This window comes from Pteropus medius, unplaced genomic scaffold (genome assembly GCF_902729225.1).
Source record: "Pteropus medius unplaced genomic scaffold, Ma_sr-lr_union100, whole genome shotgun sequence".
Classification (NCBI taxonomy): domain Eukaryota; kingdom Metazoa; phylum Chordata; class Mammalia; order Chiroptera; family Pteropodidae; genus Pteropus; species Pteropus medius.
In genome coordinates this window covers 444041-469690 of record NW_024344241.1, presented here as the reverse complement: position 1 = coordinate 469690, position 25650 = coordinate 444041, and the positions used below count along the sequence as shown (strand labels likewise).

At 33.8% G+C, this 25650-nt stretch overlaps 1 protein-coding gene across 1 annotated transcript in view; it reads right to left on the bottom strand.

Moving 5' to 3' along the window:
* Nucleotides 1-25650, bottom strand: part of LOC120607731 (uncharacterized) — a 223827-nt gene that overhangs the window by 189093 nt on the left and 9084 nt on the right. The window contains exons 4-6 of the mRNA XM_039869492.1: nt 13641-13727; nt 7905-7973; nt 5194-5360 (exon numbers count right to left, since the gene is read on the bottom strand). Coding sequence (XP_039725426.1) covers nt 5194-5360; nt 7905-7973; nt 13641-13727 — 323 coding nt within the window. The remainder of the gene's footprint in view (nt 1-5193; nt 5361-7904; nt 7974-13640; nt 13728-25650) is intronic.

Sequence of the window (25650 nt, the reverse complement as noted above, 5' to 3'; positions counted from 1 at the left end):
TTCTGGAATATTCAAAAGGTATGCCAAGAAACTAATGAGAAACTTAAAAATAAATAAATAAAATGGAAACTAAATAAGGAAAAATTTGAGTTCCATAAATTAGACAGCAAACTTTTCTTGTATAGACTTAACCAAGTATTAAAATTGAAAATGATTCCATGAATTTTTATTTTGTAAAATTACATTTTTACTCTGGAAAGCTATCTTTCACATTTATGTAAAATGGCATTTTTCCTGCCCACCTCAGAAAAGGCACTGAATGTGATAGACACTTACAAACTATAAACTGTGACAGTATCGTTATTGTTTTCCTTGAATTAACATGTGGGAAATCACTATTGCTTTTTTTCACCATGAAATAATGTTGTGCTCCTGTTCGTTTTCTCTTTATAGTCTTATTCATTATATCTTTTATATTTATATTTAATGTATTATTTAAGGAATGATAGATGAGCTCCTATATTGGTTAAGTAAAAAAGTAGAAGCTTAACTCATGTAAATGTCTCCAGTGATTTAAAAAATCCATTTTTCCTCCAGAAAGATTTTTATGCTAACCACAGAGTAGAATATATTTCTGGCTTACAGAAAATATACTGGTTAATCTGTTAAACTATCTTATGAAATCCATCTTTTATTTATAGAGAATTTATTATGTATTTTACAGTGTTACATTTTCTCTCATATTCAAGACTTGGGTTTCAGACTTGACTTTTACTCAGACAAAATGCTAAATTTGATTCACGCCCATTACCAAATACCAGGCAGAATTTAGAAAAGTAGGGTTAGCTGCCAGTACACTGGTAACCTTTTCAGAGTGTTTCCCTGGAAGGTGTTTACTTCAGGCTAACATGTTTATTCCACCACTACACTAAATGCTATATTTTATTTTTAAATCAAGACAAAAAATAATGTTCATGACATATTATAGCATATTAAGCATGAATCATTAAAAAAACTCTTGAGAGCATGGGTTTCTAATTAAATAAGCTAAATGTACAGGCTGTTTATAATTAAAACTCAGAGGAAAACCTAGTTATCTGCAACTAAATTGGAACAGGTACACCACATACGTATTAAGAAATGTCCAGGAAAATACTTCTTGGTAGCTAAAAAATAAAATGAAGTTATTTTATGTCTCATTCAGTAGTTATTTGAAAAACAATATATTGTTTCCCCGGATTTCCTCTGATTAATTTTTTTAAACATGCATTTAAATTATTAGTTTTATTTTTTACTGAATAATTCCCAGACCTTAGTCATTTCATAATATCCTTCCTACAAGCTTTCCAATGTCAACAGGATATAACAAGTCAGCACAAATATTTCTAAAGCAGCTTTATATACACAGGCAACTAAATTGCCCTATGATAATAATAAAAATAATATTTCATTATTTGCATAAGCTTTGAAATGCAATCCTCTCAATTGACTCCAAGAGTATATGTTCCTTGAAATTCACCACTGTTCTTTTGCTTTTGTTCCTCGTAATCTCATCATGCCCTGAGGTACCCTGCTGCCTCAATTGCCTTAGACTGGAAACGTCAGCTGTAGCATCCTTCTGAGATGGTTACAGAACCAGTCTATCTCAAGTAGACTGATTTGTGTGAACTAATAAGTGGTAACATTAATAACCAGATTTCATGGGCTTCTTTCTATCTTCATCGAGAGATCTCACAAGTGCGAAGTTATCCTCTAAGTACTTCTGGAGGTCTTTAGTGGCTAACTTACCTAGGGTGACTTACCGAGACTGATATTCTCTATTGCTTTAAGTGTGATTGTGTAATTTCTAACATCACTATCACCCCTGCTAACTAAAGGTGGACTTCATGAGTGATTTTCTAATCAGCTTCACATAGGGTTCCTAGAAAGTAAGTGGTACTGTTCCAGCTGGGCTCTGTAACACACACACACACAAACCTACACACACACACACACACGCACACACACACACACACACACACACACACACACAAATGCTTTTGCAAAGTGAGAAGGCAAACTCTTAATCCCTTTGTGTTCTATTCTGTCCTACAGTAAGTGTTTTGGGGGCCTCAAAGTGTCACAAAGTTGACTAAGAAACTATTTTTACTATGCACATGAGAGTTTTTTTCTTGTGTCTCTTTTTTTTTTTTTAAATCCAAGATGCACATCAACTGTCAGGGTTGAAAGGTCTGATGAGTTTTCACATAGTAATCTCTATCACAGACAATTCTCAGCCCGGTCCTCATGGCAATTTTTTAGTAAAGACACTCTTAATCTCCTTTTGTAATATACATTCTTTTGCCACCCCCATATTCACCACTACAAGGCCCAGTAACGTTTGGAGGAGAAGCAATCACCTCAGTCCCTATATAAATTAATAGTTATAGATAAATAGTTTAATAGACGGGACTCACTCAACAACACTCACCCTAGCTGGGACCTCCTCATCTCTATTTAAACACTTTGACTTTTATAAATATTAGTTCATCATTACAATAGCAATGAAAAGTGAGAATAGGTGACAGTCTCAACAAATATATAAAATGAGTCATAAGAAAAGGAAAACATTAACTGCCAGGCACTTGGACACATCTCATTAATCCTCACCACAACTATAAGAGGTTCAAGTTACCTAGCCCTATTTCATAGAGATGTTCAAGTTCATATAAATATGAGAACCCAGGATGAAAGCTGTGAACTCTAATACCAAATCTGAAGCTTTTTTTCCCTGCATATAATGTTGCCATGGATGTTCATGGAACTTCCTGACACAGTGAAGGTGAAGAACAAAATCTGCATTGACCTGAAAAGAGGGCTTAGAATCTTTTCTCTCTGCAGTGCTTCTACCATTTCATGAGCACCTACTTTGTGATTCTTTACAAATGGCTCATCTCATCCTCCTAAAAATGCACTGACATACATATCCCTTCCCTGATTTACAGATGAGGAAACAGAGGTCACCTAAGTCACGTGACTTACCTATGATCTCATACCTTATAAGGGCCAAAGCCAGGGCTCAAACAGAGTTCTGACTACAAAGCTCAACTTGCTTCCCTCATATCAATCTGTCCACATGTTCTTCCATCACCACATCATTTTTCACATAGTTATTTATTAAGGCAGTTTAGGTAAATTTCACATAATTTACCTAAAGACACACAGATTGGGAAAGGACATTGAAAGGATCATAAACTTTGTTGTTAGAAGGGAATAATAGTCACATTTGTGGAAAAAAAAAGAAAAAAACCATATTCTCATGAATGTTTTTACCTTTAACTTGTCCTGACAAGTTGTAAAAATGTAACCTTGAGTTTTAATCTTATTGGGCTCCTCATCACTGGGCTGGCCCTTTGCATGTTAGCCTTACCACAGAGCAGAATGTGAGCATCTGCTCTTCACTTTGCCTTTTACAAAATGAGGATATGAAAAATATCAGCCACATACCCTAAAGGAATGCATGCATCCATTCTTGAAAGCATGGGGTAAGTTAAAATGCATCTAATGGCATCATAAGGCACACAAAAAAGGGAAATGTTGAACTGTTAATGTATCAGAATACGTCAAACTGTTAAAAGGCAGAGCCATGCATCCTTTGTCGCCTCAGTGTCTTTTAAGAGCCCCGCCTTGATAAAGATGCAAAGTATATTAAAACATCGATGAAGAAGAATAACCTAGCTCATGAGATTCTCCACCTTTGGAGCTTTATTAGTTGTCTACTGCTGCAGTAACAAATTATCACAGATTTAGTGGCTTAAAAAAAAACAAAACAGAATTTTATTATCTCACAGTTATGAAGGCCAGAGGTTTGATTAAAGTGTTATCAAGTTTGATTCCTCATGAGGCTCTAGGGGGAGAATCCATTCTAACTCTCTCTTAGCTTCTGAAGCCTGCAGCAGTCCTTGGCAACTCTTTGCTTTTAGGGGTGTCACTCCAATCTTTGCGCCATCTTCACGTGGCCTTCCCCACTGTGTGTGTCTGTTTCAAATCTCTCTTTCTCTTAAAAGGATACTAGTCATTGGATTTAGGGTCCATCCTGCATTCAGGATGATTTCACTAGGAGATCCTTAGATTAATTATATATGCAAAGATCTCATTTCCAAATAAGATCATAGTCACAGGTACCAGTGGTTAGGACTTAGATGTATCCTATTTGGAGGACACAATTCAGCTCACTACAGGAGCCATCCAGATGCCTGTTAGGAAAGTCTATACTTGCTAATAAGGATCATTTACTTGAGAAAGCTCAAAATAGATGTTAACTTAATGTGCCCAGGATATTCTGATCTCAGTGGAACAAATGAAGAAAATAAACTATGTTATGGACTTTCCACATTCCAAATTAGAGAATACCTCCTCCCCAAACTAAACTATTCCTTTCAATTCTGAAATAGAAAATAATATTTTCACTTGTGACCTGTTATTATAGAAGACATCACTGCAAACAGACTGTTTCACCTGGTAATATTTTCTCCTCTTTAGCCTGAATCAGCTTTCCTTTCACAAAAAAACCATGTATACACATGTGTGTGCAAACACACACACACACACACACACACACACAAACACACACCTCACCTAGAACTAAACATGTGGAGTTCTTGTATTTTTATTTGAGATAGATAAGGTGACTACATAGAACACTTTTCCTTTCTTTGGTGGATCTGAATACATAATGCTATATTATACATAAATAGAAATGACAGATGAAGAAAATGGGAAAGGTGTCTCTGAAGCCAACACTATCCATGGGCTAAAGATTCCCTTTTGTGGAATGAGTCACAACAGTTAAAATGCATAAATTAAGTTCTGTAAATGGCGACTTCATAAATACTAGATAATTGACCTATTAATACAGTGCTTATGCAAACAAGTCCCAGTAGTTCCTTAATGTTATCCAAGTAAGTATATGCTGGTTTCAGATTTTACCATAGAGATTTTATAATATGCTAGAAATTAGTATTGTAACAAAATAAAAATAGTTGAAGTGAAACTAAATTGTTCAAGGGCCAGGATTGATACTGCTAAGTAGTATAAGTTCTGCATGGTAAAATGTATATGAAAAATAAGGGCAAAGACTCGGAGAAGTCATGAATCATGTGCTCTAGGAAGGGAAGTGTCGATAAGTAAAATGAGACCATGTATAAGACAGGCATTTCAATTTGATCTTTTAAAAATTATTTTACATTTCTTGATATATATTTTAATGCTGACCTGGTCTAATGAAGAACTTCCAACCAGAATTATGTCTCTCAGAGCATATCTTTCAGACTCCTCACTGTAATCAGAGGTAGCTTCACTGTCCTCTCTGTGGAGTTCAAGATTCTTACTGGAAGTCATCCACTCTTCGGAAGCTAAAGGCTCCTTCTGGACACTCTCATCTATTGGCCCCAAGAAAATCACATGGCATTCCACTTACTCTTTGTCACATTAATGTTGGCTCAACACTCAATAATCTAAGCACTGTTTTTCTTATGTGAAATAAATTTTGGTTTTTCATAATCTACAATTAAGCAAATAATTCTCTGTTTAATGTGCTAGGAAATCACTAAAGCCCAGGACAAGTTTTAAGACTAAAACAACCACAACCCAAAACTTTTGTTTATCTTGTCATGTTCACAAAGTGAGCAAAGTATCATTGTGCATTATAAACTTTTTTCCCACTTACCAAATTTATCCTGAAGTGTAGATATTGTGCTTTTTCGTATATCAATATTACATGTTGTTTACTTCAACATCTTACCACTTACTTGCTGTTTTGCTGAAACCAGCTTGGAGACTAATAGGTTTAGGGGAAGCCAGAGCTCTTGGGTTTATTTCTTAAGTTAGGATCCTTGAGAACAGTTCCCGAACTCTACATGCACAGAGGCACTTTATTTGGCTTGCCTTGTTTATTTGCATAGAAATGCCAGCATTTATACAAATGGTATGTGTACTTTACTTCTCTCTCTATCATCCAAAATCAGTATCATCTACAAAATGTATCTATTCATGTAGCTAGATCCATGCTGTAAATATAAAATAATCTTTTCTCTTTCAATCTCTATAAAAATACTGGAAGATAAACTGTGGAATTTCTCATGTCTCCACTGTTAGAATTTTAAAAGAACCTTGACATCTTTTACCAACGGAAAAGAGCATTTTTTTCAGGAGGGAAACGAGGTGAGTCCTGGAAAAGCACTGGGCTCCAGTATCAAGAGGACAGCTGGCCTTCCTTCTTTGTTCCCTGTGACACTGTATTATCTTGCGTAAGTCTTTAAACTTTCTAGGTCTCAGTTATATCCTCATGTATAAAATATCTGGTGAAGTGCTTGACTATACTTTAAATCCATAAGGCTTCTGTAAGCCCATGATTTTAGAAGACGTATGAGGTACTACCTGTAAATGTGCTCTTAGTGGGTTCAAAGGATTCCAGCTGCAAAGAGTTGTTAGAACGGAAGAGACATAATAGGTACAAAAGTGTATTATCCAACGTCTAGCAGCAAAGAAAAAAAAAGGAATTAAATGTATATTTGCTGCCTCGGAAATTAGACTAAACATATAGAGACCTGACTGAATTAAACACAACCATTGTGATGTTTAATTTTATGTGTCAGATTGGCTAGGCTATTTGTGCCCAGTTATTTGTTCAAATACCAGTGTAAATGTTGCCATAAAGGTAATTTTTTAGAAACGTGGTTAACATTTAAATCAGTAGGCTTTGAGTAAAGCAGATTACTTTTTATAATGTGCATGGGCCTCATCCAATCAGTTAAAAGCCTTAAGTAATAACCGAGGTTTCCAGAATAAGAAGGCATTCAGTCTCAAGACTGTAACGTAAAAAAATCTGGCCTGTGTTCTCAACCTGCTGATCTGCTCTGTGGATTTTGGACTCAAGAATGAAACATTAACTTTTACCTGAGTTTCCATACTGCTGCCCTGAAGAATTCAGACTCAAGACTGAAATTTCAACACTTGCCTGAATTTCATATCAACTTCTTACATGAATATCCAGCCTGCTAGTCTTCCCTAAGTATTTCAGACTTGTCAGGCCCCACCAATGAATGAGTCAATTTCTTAAAATAAATCTCTCTCTCTTTTTATTGGTTCTATTGGATTCTGCTTCTCTGGAGAATCCTAACACATCACTTGAATTAAGATTCCTCAAAATGAGGGATCAAGCTGGCTTCGAAATGAGTGTGCTTGGTTTATAAAGACATAAAGAAATAAAACGTTGGCCACATGAACTGATAGCAAAAAATAAAGAGTGCTGGTAAGGAAGGCAGGAATAAAATTTTTAAGAAATGGTATTCTGTAAACAGAGCTTAAAAAATGAGAACTAAACTTTAGAGTTGTTATGAGAATTAAATAAGTTAATATTTACCTTATTTAGAATAGTGCTTAGGATAGTGCCAGGCACTTTGTAAGCACTCTATAAACGTTTAGCTAGTATTAATATTTTCATCACCATTATCAATCATCCTTATTATTCTATGTATGTGATTATCGTGTCTGCTCATGTAATAATAATTTATTTCCCATAACTACTCCATTTTGATAGGAATTATATGTCCATTTGACAGAAATAACAAAGTAAGATTAAGAAATAAAAGCTTAGACACACTCTTTAAAAAAAATGTGGCATACAGCCTCACATTAGTTAATCCAAATATGCTGTTTACCATTGTAGGATTCTGCACTAGTAAGACTGTTAAATCATTTTTGCTATTTAGGGTTATAAATTCTACGCCATTATAGGAAATTGGGCCATAATTACTTTTCCCCCAACCTTAGCTATATAAATATTTGCAACCATCAAAAATATACATAGGTCGTCAATAAACGGTTATATTTTTAAAAAATACAGATAAGCATTTGCTAGAAACCATCTCAGTGAATTTACAATTAATATTAATATAAAAAATCGAAAATAATAGGTCTCTTACCTTGGTCTCCTCCATGTCCACTCTCATCATACAGCCTCATTAATCGATCATAGAGAATTCTATTATCCACTTGTGGAGATGCTAAAAGAACATAGGTATGATAACTTTCTCATCTGTCAATTTATAGATGCACAAATGTAATTACAAAATGATATTATTAATCATCGCTATTTAGGTATTTTATAGGTTATATACACAAATTCTATTCAATATGCTGCTTTGCTCTGGAAAAAAAAACTTTTGTAAATCAATGAAAATTGCAACAATCATTTTTAAATGTGTATTGCAGGATATTTATAATAAAATACTTCTTCAATAAAAAGGATCTCATATTCAATGATTATGACATCTATTACACAAGAATCATTTCAGAACAAGCCATTACGATTTGTCAAATCATACAATAGAATATATAAGCCTTTGATCAAAATGAATGTTTTCCATTAACTATTCTCTACATGTCATTTTTTACTACACATATGTAAGAAACAGTGAACTTAGGTGGTCTTACATTCTTTTATATATGCTATTGCAATATAATAGAAAATGCAAGGGCTACTTAGTTCTTTTGTGAATTTGAAGCAACGAGATCATTTCATAAGAAAAAAAATAACATAATCATAAAAACAGGGCCGTGAAAGAGGATTTAAAGGGACGTTTAGGTGGTTATCCTGCCACTACAACCAAACATAAATGATGCCAAGTTGGATGACCCCTGCCGCCTCAGAATTGGAATACACATCCATACATCGAATGTGTTCCCCTTCCCATAGGAAGCAAGTGAAGTAACTGAATTGTGATTGCAGTTTTACTGTGCTGGTCTTAACATGTAATAATAACATGTATGCCCATACTCCACAGGTGAGCCAACTCTGAAGATAATAGTTAATTCTACTGCTCACATCTGAAATTCACTCAGCAAGTGTTCTAGAAGAACCTTCTAGGATCTTCATTCTCCAAGTTAGATGCTCCTGAAAATTCTAGGTCCCTTTTTCTGAGATTATTTGAACTTCAGTGTTGAAAAAAATCTGATGTAGCTTATACCATGGACTTGGAATGGCGAAAGAGGAAAGCCTCGGCTGCTGTAGCCAGATGGAATGTTTGAAAGTATAACATGAAAAGGTCTTTGAAGTTAGTAGCTTCTGCTCATTGAATCCTGCAGAAGACTTTTGCAAGTATCATTTGACCTACAAGTGTTCTTTTCCTTCCAAGAGCCAACAGAGACTTTCTAGCACCCTAAATTTGGGGGCAAAGGAAGCGAGGTCATTCCTGGAAGACATTTTGCAGATTGTGCATTGGGGAAGTGTCAACTTTTATTCTAACATTGTCTGGAACTATATAACTCTTAATGATAACAGCTACAAAACTTATTAAGTTGATAAATGGCTCATAAAATAATCTTATTTGGAAGTTAATACTGAGCGATAGCAGATGCGTAGATGGGAAATTCTCTGCAGATGTAAAAAAAAAAAATCTCCAGTATAAGGACTAGATAATCCTGATGGATCAATGAGGGTCATAGCCAAGAATAAATGAACATACATTTAGTGTGTCAAAACAGACAGACAAGAGGTAAATGTCATTAATATAGAGAAACCATTTTTAGAAGACAGGCAGCATGGCATAGGTTTGGTATCAGCGAAACCTGACTCAAAATCCCAGGTCCTCTGCTTATTAGCTCTGTAATCTTGGAGCAGCTTTCTAGAGTTCTTGAGCTTTAACCTCTTTGCCCTCAAAATGGAATAGTTGTGAGGGTTAACAAAATAATATGCATAAAACACTGAGCTTCATATTTCTCACTTCAACTCCTATTCTTTGCCAACTGCTATGCTGGAATATAGTAGGCACTCAGAAAAGGGTAGCCACCCCATTTGCTTGTTTGTTATTAACTACTTCGTAATTGTATGAAGTGCATAATTTTTAATGGTTTGGGTTCTGTCATCCTGAACTAGTATTTGTGTTTTTATTATAAACTGATGAGTTATAGATAGCTTTTGGAGGGTTATATGAGAGGAACCTGAACAAGACCTAACTGACAACTGCTGTAGAGGTTCTGGTTTCTTAGGTGTGCACACCTGGTGAGCATCTCCCTTCAGTGATGCCCTTTAAACACCTGAAGAGTCAAACAGGTTACATAGCACAGAAATGGAAAGCAACAGAATGTCATCTTCAAACTCAAATTCAACAGTTTGAATTAATCTGCTTCCTTTTCCCTTCAGAAGTTTTCCCCAAGGGGAAGAGTGGAGAAAGCCAATAGGACAAACACAAATTCTAAGGGGAAAAAGAACACATTGAATTCCGCTTCATGATTTCCAGGTCTCTATGATCTAAGGAAAAATACTAAATCTTTCTAAGTTTGTTTCTACATCTTCACAATGAGAATAATAATGGCTACTTTAGAGGTTTTCGTGTTGGTTGGTCAGAGTTATTGTATCTAGCTCAAGACACCCCTTGGACCCTCAGTAAATAATAACTAATGTTTACAGAAGACTTGCCATGTATTGGATACTATGTTTAGCACTTTAAACTCATTTACACATTAACTCAATAAATATTTCTCAAGTCAACTCCTGCTCTATACCAAGAGCTGTGCTAGGCTCTAAGAATTCATTGGCGAAAAAGGTAAACAAAATCTCTACCCTTTTTGTGTTCAGGAGATGGTCCAATAGGAGAGAAACACATTTCATAGACAATTGCACTAATAAGTAATGTGCTGACCATTGTCATGAGTTTTTTAATGGAGGTATACAGGAAAACATCACCTAACTTAGTCACAGGAGTTGAGAGTTGTCATTTAAGCCAAACTTCAAACAGATAGGGCATCGGCCACATGAGGAGAGAAAGAAGGCTGTCCCAACCATTGTGAGAGTTCAGTGTCCAGAAGGAGCTCCATGCATATAAGAAACAAAAAGAAATCCATTGTGGCTAAAGCATGCTGAGCAAGTGGAGAGGATCAGAGATGAGGAAGAACAGTATATCGGTCTTTACCCTGAAAGCAATAAGCAGCAATGAAAGGGCTTGGGTAGGGAATGGCAAGATACGGCGTGGAGAACAGCTTAAAGGGGACCAGGAGTGGATATGGACTGAAGCAGTTTATTAATTCCAGGTAGGTGATGATGTTCACTTGGGATCAAGTAGAGGCAACAGAGATGATGCTGAGAGGCAACCGGCAATGAGATTTCATATATCTTGTGTTTTTCATGCAAATAAGCATTAGATCATATATGAACCATATATTATGCCAGATTCTAAAGACATTTAAGGTCTAGTGGGAAAGAAAGCCACTAAAAAAGTAAGTCTCTTAACAAATATGTAATTCATAACTAGATACATGCCAGAGGAAGAAAAGCTGGGTGATGAGACAAAGCAGCAGAGTTAAAAGTGATGATCTGGAGAACACACTTAGTAGGTCAAATCAACAGGCCTTTACCACCCTGTAAGGTATTATTATTAATTAATTCGTTATTATTAAATGCAACCTGCGATGGTTAATTTTATATGTGCAGTTGGCTGGGCTGACCACTTGTTTGGTCAAACATCAGTCTAGATATTGCTGTGAAGGCAATTTTTAGATGTGATTAACATTCAAATCAGTAGACTTTGAGAGAGAAATCCTATTGGTTCTTTTCTTTTGGAGAACACCGATTAATCCACAAGCTAACATTTCCTATATCAAATCATATGTAAAATTGTAAAATACTAAAATGTGGTATGTTTACTACATAGCAGCACTCAGATCCATATTTCATATTGAGTAAAAGGTATTTACCATGAAACAATGATAAAACAATTATCCAACATTTTTTAAAATCTCTGCTGTATAAAAAATTAACATAATATTATCCGTCCAGGATTTAGTGTAAAAAAATAAAATGGTGATGATGACTGTGGGTGATTTACACCATAGGTAAATTAACAGGCTTTATGAGAATAAGTCTCATAAATTCTATTAAACATTGAAAATTTTCTAACCTATGCTATTTCCCTTTATACCTTGACTTCTGGGAAGCTCAAAGTAAGAGCGAGTGCATAATTACAGTAAAACTATTATTTTCTATTTCTTGTACATTTACTTCTTCCTTTTGTACAAATTCTCGAATCCCCCTTTCCTCTTTATTTGAACTTTTCTTTAACCATATGCATTTTATCTTTCTATTATAAGCGCCCTCAAACTATTTTGGAAGCAAGAGAGAATAAGCTATAAACAAATAAATGTGAGAATAAAGCTGAACAAAAGTGAAGATAATTGGATCCAGCAGACCTTTGGGGTGTCCCTCAAATTCTGCCATACAAAATGTGCATTGCATCTTTGCTCAGGCAGGCCCTCCTTGGAGCCCATCCCAGCAGCACTGCTGTTATATCTCCGCATAGTCCTCAACCCTGTGCCATAGAGAGTATGGAAGGATATCTTGTGCTAATTAGCACTGCATATTCCCCTAATGGGGTAATTGCGCAGGCTTGGATACCCAGAAAAAAGAAAAAGACATCATTAATTGCAGACTTCAAACTGGATTGTGGGCAAATGTAAAAAGAGCTGCCTGATCTAAAATGTGAGACCTCAACTTAACTACAGAAGTTGAGCAATAACGGCTGACTAGGGGAGGGTAATCAACAATATTTTGCTTTATGACACTTAACTGTCCATAATTAGAGCCATTCTTCATTCATTCAACATACTTGTTTAGGTCCATTTTGGTCCTTACATTACAAAAATTCCACCATATATAACTATATCTTGTGATCTCCAAGAAATTAAAACAGACTTCAACTAGTAATACAATTTATACTCCTTTCTAGAATTCACTGGTATTCTCTCTCATTCCTAGAGCATGTTTTGGGCAAATAAAAAGTTGAGATTTTCAAGTTTCCAATTCACCTGTATTTTGAGCTACTGGTAAAATCTGGTCCTGAGACTAAGTCCTTGCCTTATCTTGCACCTACGTCCTTTGCTGAGATCTGTGGATTCTGCATCATTTAAAAATAGGTTTAGTTTATTGAAAACACCTTTTTAAAATAATCTTTGTCCTGTGCTTGAGCCTTTTTATTTGAGTTAACCTAGTTTTTATTTAAAAGTACAGATTCAATGGCTGGTGCTCAATGGTGAAATATGATCTTCTGGATTGCAAATGACTCTAAGAAACATTAGTCATTATATTATTATCTCATCAAAGAACTTTGTAAACTCTAGAGTGCTTGGTTATCTATCATATATGCATAGTGGTATGCACATAAGGAGCAATACTGAGTTATTATTTTATAACCACAGATAGACTCAAGATTATAGAAAAGGAAATCATAGTACAGTACCTTTGTGGTTCAAAACTTAGGTGGTGGTTCCACGCCTTTGACGAAAGGAATTTGATAGTCACTATGTTGGGAAATCTCATATGCTAGATGAATTTTATTGAAGAATGCTTATATCAACTCAAAAAACAGAGATGGCATTTGTAAAGTGATGACGCTCTTCATATGCATGACATAGGCCTTATAATGGCACCAAACAGCTTACACGATATCAAATAAAAGCAAATTCCTGTTTCTTTTATCTGACCAGATTGCTGTCCTTGATCAAAAATTACCTTCGCTTCCCATCATGTTGTTAATGGTTAAAATTTACCATTTAAATCGTAAGCTGCAAAATCTAAATGGAATTGCATGTGTGATCTTTGTCACCTCATTTTCATGAATGGAAAAGAATATTCTGACACAAAAATTACATACTTAATTCTAGCTCACCCTCTCTGCTGACCTCCATCCCACACTGCCTTGGGTTTATTTCCTCATCCATCAGTGGGTCAAAGTAATTTCTGCTGTATTCATTTCCTGTGGAAAGTACATGAAGTAAGGGTCAGTGATTATTAGAAGCACATGAACCAAAATGTTAATTTTGAAATCGACACCAGTACAGAAGGGCCATTTTAGCTACTTTATAAGCTTAATTTTTTTACAAGATTTCCAGGCCTCCCTTTTTTGTAATTATCATCTTGATCAAGGTCAGAAAAGGTAATTCAAGAAACAAGTTCATGCTATCTTTCTATTACTAAAAAATTAATGAGAAAATCATCAAATGTAAACTTTAAAATAATAATAAAAATTGTAAGCAAAATTGTTTTTAAAATATGCTCAAGAAATGGACATTGTTGGAGTATAATTATGTTTAGAGTTCACTGATGACTCTATTTACTCACTGATACATATATCATTCACTAAGTATATTTATTCACTGATACATATATCATTCATTAAGTATATCATGTTTTTGTTTCCAGAATTTTGTAGTAAAAATAGTAGTACCTTAATTATGAGAAACTGTAGCAAAATATCCATGTTGATAGTTGAATAAAAAAGAAAGAAAAAGAGAAAGAGAAAAGAAAAAGAGAGAAGGAGTGAAAGGGAGAAATAGAGGGAAGATTTGAGGAGGATGGAAAGAAGGAAGGGAGGAAAGTGAAAGAGGCCTGATTACTACTGTTTTTGTTATGTCAACTTAAGTAACATGAAGGAAAGGTAAAAATGATTTAACCTGAATTTCATTTAATACGCATCAATGATTTCAACAATATAAAACCAAAAATTCTGACATTACATTTCCCATTTACTTTTGTCCTTATCTCGATAACCAAACTGCAGCATCCAATATAATCTTCGTAATAGAGAAAAAGGTCTGTTATCAATTTTCCAAATCTAGTTTTATGCTTCCTGCAGACTGAGATGTATATGTGTCTATTGCTAGTAATTTGCATTCAGTGAAATGTAACCTATTCTCATGACAATTCAAGTAGCCTCAAACACTACAAAAGTAATAAAGCAATGTAGACTGGAAACAATAATTTTGAAAATATTGCTTACAGAAAAGGGTTAATATATACCAGTTATACTGTGACACTCCATAGTATATTTATTTTAGAATCAAAAATAATCCAAACAGCAGCTCCTTCTCCGAGACTAAATGGACTTTTGATATGAACCTCAGTTTAATTTATATTTCTGGACCGACACATTTTTGCCGTCAGTCTCTGTTCTACCAATGTAGTAAGGACAAGAACTGAAAATCTGCTTTTCCTTGAGTTCTCAATAAAGAAAAAATAAATGAGTGTCATTTTTGTTACTTTATCTGTCAACAACTACTGTGCTGGTATGAATCTTGGCAGTATGTAATCAAAGTCTTATGTACTGCAATAACACAGCCATTCTACCTCACTCGCTGTGATTGGTTCCCCCCCACTCACCCCTACCACAGAGCACTGTGATACTCTAAGTATAGCCTTCCATATGCTGGAAAAAAATTCACCTACATTAAAACAAAAATGGTAGTGTATTCCTTATTGTATCACCATAGCAACATCAGTTAACTATTGGTACCCATACCCTGGAAACTCCCCAATCCAATATAAAACTCAAATTCTTTGTCTACTGAAATGACTTATTAGTAAATAATACCAAGTTAATCAAGACCTTGGAGAGTGAAACAAAATTAAGTTATTTTTAACCAAAAGTCTTGAGAAGTTTATTTCATTTGTAAGTTCTGAAACCATTTTCATCTTTATTTGGGTGTTGCCCAGCTGTGCAAGAAGGAGGCTTGCACACTGGGAGCCTTCCAGAGGGCTAAGTCTCCCCTCACGGTTTGATGCTTCTGCACCCAAGTGGGAGATGGGCCCCTCAAAGGCCTACTCATGGTTTCAAAATCTATTCAAATTGTTCTTTCCACATTCAATATGGGTTGATACGCACATGTAAGTTATAAATGCCACTCCTGGAGTGATTTATTTTATACTTCACATTCTGGAATAGAGAAAATAACACTTTACAAGTAAAGAATTATGAGAGATCTTGAGCAAAGAGGCAATCCTTAACATGAAGATTTTCTTTAAAAATCCTCAAATTCAAGATCTTATTGCATATTTATATAATTCGTATATTTTTACAATTTATATGTATTTTATACTATGTCTTACATTATGTTATGTATTGTTTTACATAGATAATGTTATACTTGTATATTGTCTGTCTCTCCCACTAAAATGAAGGCAATAACATTATCTCTTTGTTTACTGCATCCTCCTCACTGCCAAGAATCATGCCTGGAACACAGAGGTACTCATAATATCATCTGAATTCATTTGTTAAATAAACCTTTCTTGGAAACCTATTGTAATATCCAAATCCTTTCATTGTCTAGATGTTTTTTCTTTATAAAAATGAACAACTAGTTATCACCTTTTATTTCTCTCTTTCTATTTTCCTTCCCCTCTCTTTTTCCATGAAGACCTCTTTCTCTTTTCTTTTTAATTTAGTGACTTCTAGGAAACAAATACAATGTCTGGGTTTAAAAATCAAACAAGAAACCGTGGCCCCTGCGTTTAGAGCATAGCCCACTGAGAGAACAATAAAGTTAAATATGTACAGTCTGATAAGATTTAATGTTGTGGTAAGGGATAAAGTTCTGTTTGAGCATACAGCAGGAACATCTAATACATAGTGAAGACTTCAAAGAAGACTTCCTGGATAAATTGTTACCTGAAATAAATTTTAAAACATTATTAGGAATTAGTGAAATCAAAGGAATTTTTAACAGAAGAAGCATGGGCAAAAGAGAAAAAAGCATAAAGACAAGAGAAGCATGTTTTCTTAGTGGATGTTCCTCAATTTCTTCAGCCTCCTAAAGTTACAAAAATAGTAAAGTAAAAATTAAAATCTCAACTTCTTCACTAGCCCTAGAATCTATTTTAACTAATGTTTTGCTCAAATTATTTTTAAGTTTCTGTACACCATCACTTTATGCTAATATATTTCACATCCACTCATTCATTCAACCAATATTTATTGAGTGCTTATTATGTGACTATATCAGTATAACAAAACACTCAAAAATCCTTTCCCTCACAGAGCTTACATTCCTGAGTGGGAAGATAAAAGCAACACATATAAATAATTTATAGCTTATTAGATGGTGATAAGTGATATGAAGAAAAGACAGAGCCTGAAGAGGTGATTAGGTGCCCAAGGGAGAGGCGGGAGTGCATTTCTGTGTATACCTTTGTTTCAAACTAACACTGACACTCAGGATTAAATTACTATGCTCTCAAGACTATTGAGATAGTGAAACAATAATGCATAATTATTATAAATACATAATACATAATATAAAATAAATTATAATAAGTAAATTATATTTTATAACTTATTACTACTTTGCCAATTGCTTGCTATAACATAAATCAGCCTACGAATCAAATATGAACTTACTATTAAATATTAAAATGATTCTTCTTTCCTTTGATATATTTGGCCTGAGAAGCCAATAACCTAAACACAGTAGGCAGACTTTAAGACGCTTAAGGAAAAGGAACCTATTAAAAATTTGGAAACTTCAGAATTCATTTTAACACTTGCCCCTCTGCTAATGTTTCATTGGATAGTATCAAGATTTAATAAAATAAGATGGTTTTAGGATAGTGTGGATATTACCAGAAGGCTCATTGCTAATAGGATAAATTCCTAAAAATGCCCTAGTCATTCAAAATATGCTTTTGGATATGTCTAAAATCATCTCATAAGAAAATTAACAGATCTACTGGGAAATTCAAAGTAGGGCATTTAGCAATATTCATACAATAGGTTTTAATATAGCTGATATTTTACCATTTGTTATAGTCAGGTGAATAATCTGACAATTGCATATGTGTGTATGTGCGTGTGTGTATGGTTCTACATTGAAGCAATTAGATGTACTAATAAATCAGTTGATAATAAGTCATAAGCTAATAAATCAGTAAATTAGTCTTTTTGATACTCTCAGTAATCTATTTCTACTTCCAATGTCCTAGTATTTGCTGTTTAACACTTAGAATCAACACGAGTTAATGCATTTCTTGTGCTATTTTTTACAAAATCATGAGAGGAAAACACACGCATTTGCCTCTTCCCTTCCACATATGTCAAGTTTTCCTATCATTTAACTCGGAGCAGCACAGAACGTAATCAGGGCTTTTACTTAAATTACACTGTACATGAACTTTGGTCAGGAAATCCTCCAGCGTGCACCCATGCAGTTCCTTGGGGGCTATAAGAGTGAGAATGAAATTGCCCACCAGAGAAAGGTTAGTGTGAATCATAGAAGTGTCTTGACTCAACGAGGCAATCACTTCCTCTCAAATCAGCTACATTAGCTCTAGAGGAAGAAAATCTGAACGCATCTGTTAGTCGGAAGGTTTTTATTGGCTCCTTTCTTGTCCTTTTCCTGTGAATTCATCTGCTTCAGCTCAGCTTTTTATCACCAATCATCATGTTTTCTATAATATACTATAAGTTAAATAAACACAAGTCCTGCATGTAAACTAAATAACTAACTAAACAATTTATATTCTATGATTACAGTCATATACCAAAAATTTACAAACTAGGATATTCTGCTGAACATTATTCCTTTTAAAAGCACGAAGCCTAGTAACCATAATTAGATTTGATTCTTATGAACTTTATAAATAAATTTGAGAAACCTTCATATTTTCCCCACTTTGAAAATCCAATACAAAGATCTCAAGTTTCAATGTCCACAGGGCAAGACAGTTTATGTATATGTATGAAACATAAATATGAGAATCAGGGGGCTGAAATAGAATATAGGTTAGTAGAAACTATGTCAAACTCAAGTATGCTCTACTGTACTAAATCCATTAAAACACTATTTTTACAAGGTTAATTTATGAACATTTTTTAAAAATAAAGATAGCTAAAGATACAAGAATATTTCTTAATACGATAAGAAAATAGTCATCTTAAACCAAAGTCTTCATTATACTAAATATCAAAACAAAACAACAAACCCTAAACAAACAAACAAAAAAACTTAATGACAAAAATCACACTATGACTTGGATGTCCACTATCAGTATTATTACTCAACATTCTCTTAAAAATTTTGGCCAAAGCAGTTAGGACAAAAATAAGAGGAAACATAGGCTAAAATTATTGAAAATAATTATATTTTGTGTAATCATTAGCTCATAACAATATGATTCCATGCTATGAAAACATAAGAGATTTGACTGAAAAACTTTTAGAAAAACTTTTAGAATAATAGCTTGAAAAATAACCAGATAATCGTTAAGAATCATTAATTTTTCTAAATTCCAGCAATAGCCAGTTAGGAGAGGTAATGAGTAAATAGAAAACCAACACCCATAATAAAATTACAGATAACTCTCAAAAGTTCATTTATTTGTATTGGGCCTTCATAGGAATCCATAAGTGGTCATTAATAGTATTAATCTTACCCAGAAACTGAAATTGAAAGGCACAAGCAAAGACAGAGTTAAAAATAGCAAATTGATACCATTTCCCTTTTCTTCTTTGGAGAAAGGCTAACCCATGAAAACTGGCCTGTTGCTAACACTATATTCAAGAGCTAGTGCCATGTTAGACAAATTAGCTTTCTCAACTGCTTATTCTTACTTCCTTTTTAAATCTTCTGGGTATTTGAGATATCAGTGATTTGAAAATCTAAATAGGGTAACAGTTGAAGTTTGCTAACAAGTACTAATTAATTGAGTTATATTCTTTCTTACCCTAAGGCCCTCCCTCATGGTGAATTAGGAGGCATTTTAACTTTCAAACCTCTGGAGTGTTGTTGAATGCATAATTGCCACAGGGCTTTATTCTGCAGTACCCCAAGGCATTAATGCATCATGTGTTCCTCTGGACCTCGAACCTTCACAGCTAAAGCATGTCCCTAAGTACCTAACTTCTAAACAGGAAGCTATTCCCATTAAGTAATGGTGGTAATTCAAAGGTTAAGTATAAATATGTTTTTTTACACATATTAAAAGTCCTCCAAAAGTAATATCAAAGTAGGTTTTCTTTCTTTCTATTTTGAAATCTGGAAATATTATCCTGCATACAAATAAATATATATATTCAGCCTGAAATATTGCCTTTCAAATTAGAAAATACCTGATATTAGACATCAATCAGCCCTCTAATCTTTCCAATTGTACTTTCATTTATTTAACAATATGTCTTCCTCATGGATCTAAGACCACTTATATTTATGTATTGTATTTAAAGATCATTCATGTAGCAATGTTTTCATAATACTGTAGCCCGCTTAAATATAAATGTAATCAGTACAGAGGATTATTAGATTTAGTTTAAATAATCTTAATTAATAATCCTTTCTTTAAAAAATCTAGTTATTTATAGACAACTAAACTCTGTATCTCACAAAGCAAAAGGTTCAGGACTTCCCACAGATTTTTTTATAAGTTTTTTGTCAATTAATCTAATGAAGGCTAAATAAAATCTTATTTTCTACTGAATTCTCTTTAATTAAAAACAAAAAGTATCCAAAAAATTCCAAATGGGATTATTTGAAGATTAAGGACTAATTTTTGTTAATATTATAAAATACAAAGGTCATATAAAAAACTTTTCTAGTAAAATTGTTCTTAAAATTGAAATGAAACTATTGAACTCCAGTCAACATGATGGTCTCACAGAATCTGAAATTTATGTAGAATTTCATTGATATAGTGCAACTTCTTATTCTGATAACAAAAAATTATTTTTAAAAATTTCTCCAAATATTTAAGAAGATGTAGGTAAAAATTCAGTAACCTATCCAACTCTAAGATACTGAATGCATCACTGAAAATTAAAAAATGAGTTTTTCTCTCAGTTCCTTTGCTCTGGAGCTATTTATATAGAAAAGTCACTGTTCTGCAATATCAATTATATAATATCTAGTTCTAGCATTTCGATTCTAAAATTCTTAACCATACTTTTTTACCATCATATAGATTCCTGTGTGTATATTTTTATTTTAAAGATATATAAATTTCACTAGCATAAATAAATCCAGTGGTTTAAATGTATAAATTCATCTATAATCAATGAACTAGAATAATAAAATAATATCTGTGAATGTTAAAATGATCCTTCTTTCTTCAACCAACTACATATGACAGATTTTATAAAGTATCATTTTACAAAGTCATACATTAGGGGCTTCACTAACATCAATTGGAAGAGAAGACAGAAAAATAACTATGATTGAGAGTTGATGAAATGTTACCTATAGTTTCAATTTTAGCACTAACAGGAATATAATATAAAAAGACAATACAAATAGACATACTGCTGTCTCCTTTACTCTGTTAAAATTCTCAAAACTCAAATGTTTGATTAAAATGCTCTTTTCCCAACTGGACAGACATTGTTTTAGAATTCCATTGCTACATAAAAAAAAATTAAAAAATAAAAAAAAATAAAAAAATTACAGGAAAGTAAGTTTAAATTGATTTGTTTAAATTGACCAATATTTTTTTAATCTGATATCTACATAAAATATTTGTTTATTTCAGTAGGAAGGATGCTTTCCTGAGTGTTTATTTTTAGCTTTTCAATGAAAAATTTCAAATCACTTAGGATCCAAATGGTATCTAAAAGATATAAATCTAGGTCAGTTCAATAAACCTAATTAATTTTCCTATATATTTTTTCTTCTTAATAATAGTTGAAATGTCCCAGAGCAAAAAATATTTTTAATGTTCTATAAATTTTATATAATACCTGTTTTCCATCTTAAGGGAAAAACAGATATTGAGAACAATGTAAATAATTTTATATATAATATCACTTCTAAAATAATTCAGGCTATGTGCACTATGGAAAAAAACAATCTCCATCATGTACTTGTTCAAACAATTTGAATTATACAGTTAACATGCATACTTATATGTTACCTTTATTACTATTTTTTGTACATGTGTTTTTCTAATGGCCATACCAATCTGAAGGTAGCATTATGGCCCCAACTATACCCCAATCCAAGATTTCCCTAGTTCAGGAACAGCTATTACAGATCTCCTACCCTTAATTTGAACTACCCCTCATTTCTTTTCAAGGTAGAAAGACTTAGATTACATTCACTCAAACTCATTCCGCTCAGCCTCTTTGTAATGTCTGCCATTTTCTTTCTCAACTCCTCAGCCTTCTGCTTTGCTCTCTGAAGCCAAAGATTCTATGCTCTTTAAACCACAAACATCCCCATATCCACCATGAAATCAGTAGTAGCACCTCCACTCCACAAAGCCACAGGGAAACCACTTCCTGTCGATTCTAAAACTGCTGCTGTAGCCACCTCTGCTGCCTCCAATACTGATTCCTGCTGGTACTTCTTATAGGCTATGCCATGTTCTCTCCAACATTTTTTCTGGTCTCATCAGACTTTGAACTCATGCGTCTGTTCATCTCATGTTCTATTGGCAATGAAAAGTGAAGCAGTATACCTCATTTTCTCTTTCATGGTATTCTGCATATCACACAGGTTGCTGAGATCCCCAACAGCTGTCAGAGATCTCAGTTTTTATTCCAAGCCCCTCTCCTTGAGACCCAGAAATAAATGCCTTAAGGTTAGACCATGAGGTAATATGATTGGCAAACAGTGTATTATAATGAAAACTACATTTCCTCTCTGGTCCTGAGATATTGCATGAGATCAATCTTGTGTGCCTGACTGTCTCTTTCTTTAGAATTAGTCCTTTCCTAGAAGTCATCTTTGTCTTTCTTAAATGAAAATGCAACAAATGAACCAGCAAATGTCAGCTATAGAGAGCTTAGTGAAGTTTGATTTAATATGGAATTTCACTGAGATAATGTAACTTATTCTGATGGCCAAAAAGTATTTTTTTACATTTCACTCAATATTTCAAAGAATCTAGGTTAAAAAAAAAAAATTAATCCCTGTCTAACTGGTAAAACACTGACTATATCATTGACATATCGGAAAAGCTAAATTTCTATACCAATTTTTTCACCAAAAAGCTCTATGAATTTTTTTGGTCACTTTAAAGCACAGATCCTCAGACATGCTCAGGCCTAGTTTGAATATAGCTTAAGCATCTATATTAGGATGCCAGTTAAGTTGGTATTTCACTCACATACACACAAACACACACATTTACTTTTCCTATTTTGCCCACACTTCTACTAATAATTATTGAATTTAAGAAATACTATTTATGAAATGATGTAAAAATCTTCTATGAGAAAATATTGCTTTTTTGATTGTGCCAGATTAATATGGATTAGTCAACTATAATCTCAAGAGTTGCCCTCAATGTGACTTTGCTAATGTAATATGTTTCATGAACATAGAGAGTGTCCATTTTGCTGTCTTCTCTTGTATCTCCCATATCTAGCATAGTGCCTGATGAATAGAAAATCTTCAATCAATAAGTAAATGAAGAGGAAGAAATGAGAAATACAGCATTTTAGTGTTATATATATGTATATATAGTATAAATTATTTTATGTCTAACTAATCATACATATATCACTTCCATTTCTGAGTTATACTGATATTATTAACACTAGAATATGATCACTAAATAAGAGACATTTACCAGATTGTTGTTTGATTGATTTATTTTACTGTCTTTCATTTATTTTTCTTCCTTAATAACATCACAATTTCCTAGTCCCCAATGTGTATTGTCTTGTTGGTCCAGCAACTCCAGATTCTTGTCTCCAACTCTAGAATCCAGGAAGGGTTGACAGAACTGTTTCTCCTACCTGTGATAAGCCACAAAGCAGGCTAATCAAATTCTCTCCCTTAAGACTTTGGGTAAGTGAAGCAAGGATGGAAAGAACACTTGAAATAATTTCAGTGAAAGTTGGAGATTAAAAAAATAAAACTTTTTTTATCTCAGTTTTTTCACCAAAAATCTTTGTGTTTTATGAAATTAAATCACTCACCATCAGCTAACTGTTCTACTAGCTGCTTCTATAATTATTTATTTCTTCTTATCTAAAGCCTTTCCATGGCTTCTTCTCACTTTTGTCCCTCATTTTATTTTACTGCCATTTAGAATTCAAGCATTCACCACCCTTTTAGTGCCACCATGTTACATGTTCAGATTATTAAATATGCCCTTCCCATCCAGCCAGCCCTCAAGCTCTCGTTAGGTTCAGAACTAAATCAACTCCTCTCTCTTTTGAAATTCTAAGCACTTCCGGTTCTCTGCTGCTCTCCCTTTGCAAGTTCTATCATTCTGAATTTCCCCTTCTAAAAAAGCTAATCATCATCAAGCCAGGACATAGCTGGCAGTGAACAAAGAAGATGAGCTGGCATCAAAAAACAGTCTACACACATGAAGCACAAGTTCTGGGCAAGATAGAGCAGGGGACATGTGGCCAAAAAAATATCACATACATTGAAGTTCCTCTGGAGATATAAAAAATAGGGAGTTGAATGTTTTTGCTAATTGTCTGCCTACAAATTATAGACCAATAGTAATGGAAAGAAGAATGAGCAGAGCCCAGAAGATTTTCATTAGAAGTAAGGAGACAGAGGCAGAGCAGGCTGGGAGGAGACATGGCAATAGGAGGAAAACAGAGAGCTTTGTTGTGTTCTTTTTTCCATTCACACCTTGTAAAAATAACTGATAGAAACTTATAATGTCAGCTCTACAGCTTACTGTCATTTTCCCTGGAGCACCTTTAGACAAATAAGCTTCTAAAAATGCTTTAATATTGGAATGTTCAGGTAGGATTTGGGGGTGCCCTCCAAGCAATCTTAACCACTCCATAGTTATTTTGCCTATTCCTAAAGATTGGTGTGTACTTATTTTAATTATTTTTCTCCTCTACTAGGGAACTCAATGCATCATAAGTTTGAAATCTTTTTATCCAATGTTTATTTTTAGAAAATCTCTCTCTTAGGTATTTTCTCATAATTTAAATAGCTATACATTTCTTTGAAATAATTTAGATAATAAAGTAGTACTGGAATACTTATAAGATGATAGTTTTTACACATTGTAATAATATTGTGGGGAAAAATATGTAGTTATTTTACCTTAGTAATCACAATGGTAGACACTATTTTTTTTGTAGTAACAGAAAACACTGTGTTCTAAAATATCAACTATTTCAAATATTCTTTTTTTTTACAGACCATAAAATTGCACATCTCATTTGCAATTGAATGGTTTTTGGAGGTTCTCCCAAAGGTAGGTGAGCAAGGCAGGTTGGGGTAGAGACATATCAAATATGTATGTGTACTTTTTCATGTTAACTATGTTCCAGAACAGACATGATATAAACCCCACCCATGTCAATATCTGGCTGCGTTTTTCAGGACGACAAATCATCCTTGGCTTTTCTACCGAAAACTACTCTTTTGTTGTTCCTTCCACTGTGCTCTACTTTGAGTTATAAAATTTTCTCTTCCTCCATTTTCCAGAACTGGGCTAACTATCACTTGTGACAGTTAATATCTTTTGTGTCCATTCTTATCTTCCAGACATGAGAACTAAGTCCACAGTAGCAGTTCTCAACCCTAGCTGTCCATCAAAATGCCTTGTCAGAAATCTGGAATACTTTCCTGCCAAAGAGTCACCCCTGAGGGTTCTGATTCCCAGACAGTCCCTGGTTCCACAGATAATTCTGATACACAACCAAGGTTGATAAATACTAACACAGGAACACAAATTCTAATTTTAAGGGTATATAAGAATGATAAATAAGTATATATTTACATAAGCAATTATACTCTCCTTATAAAGTCTACTGTGCAAATCAGCATCAAAGAAGTTGGCATTTGGCATAGGCCTCCTTTAAATTCATTAAGTTACTAATTCCTGGTACACAAGAGAACTCACTCAACCTATCTCCAGTAATACCTTTTGTACCCAGACTTTTTTATATCAGAGAAATTACGTTAAGAATGACAAGTATAATTGAAACT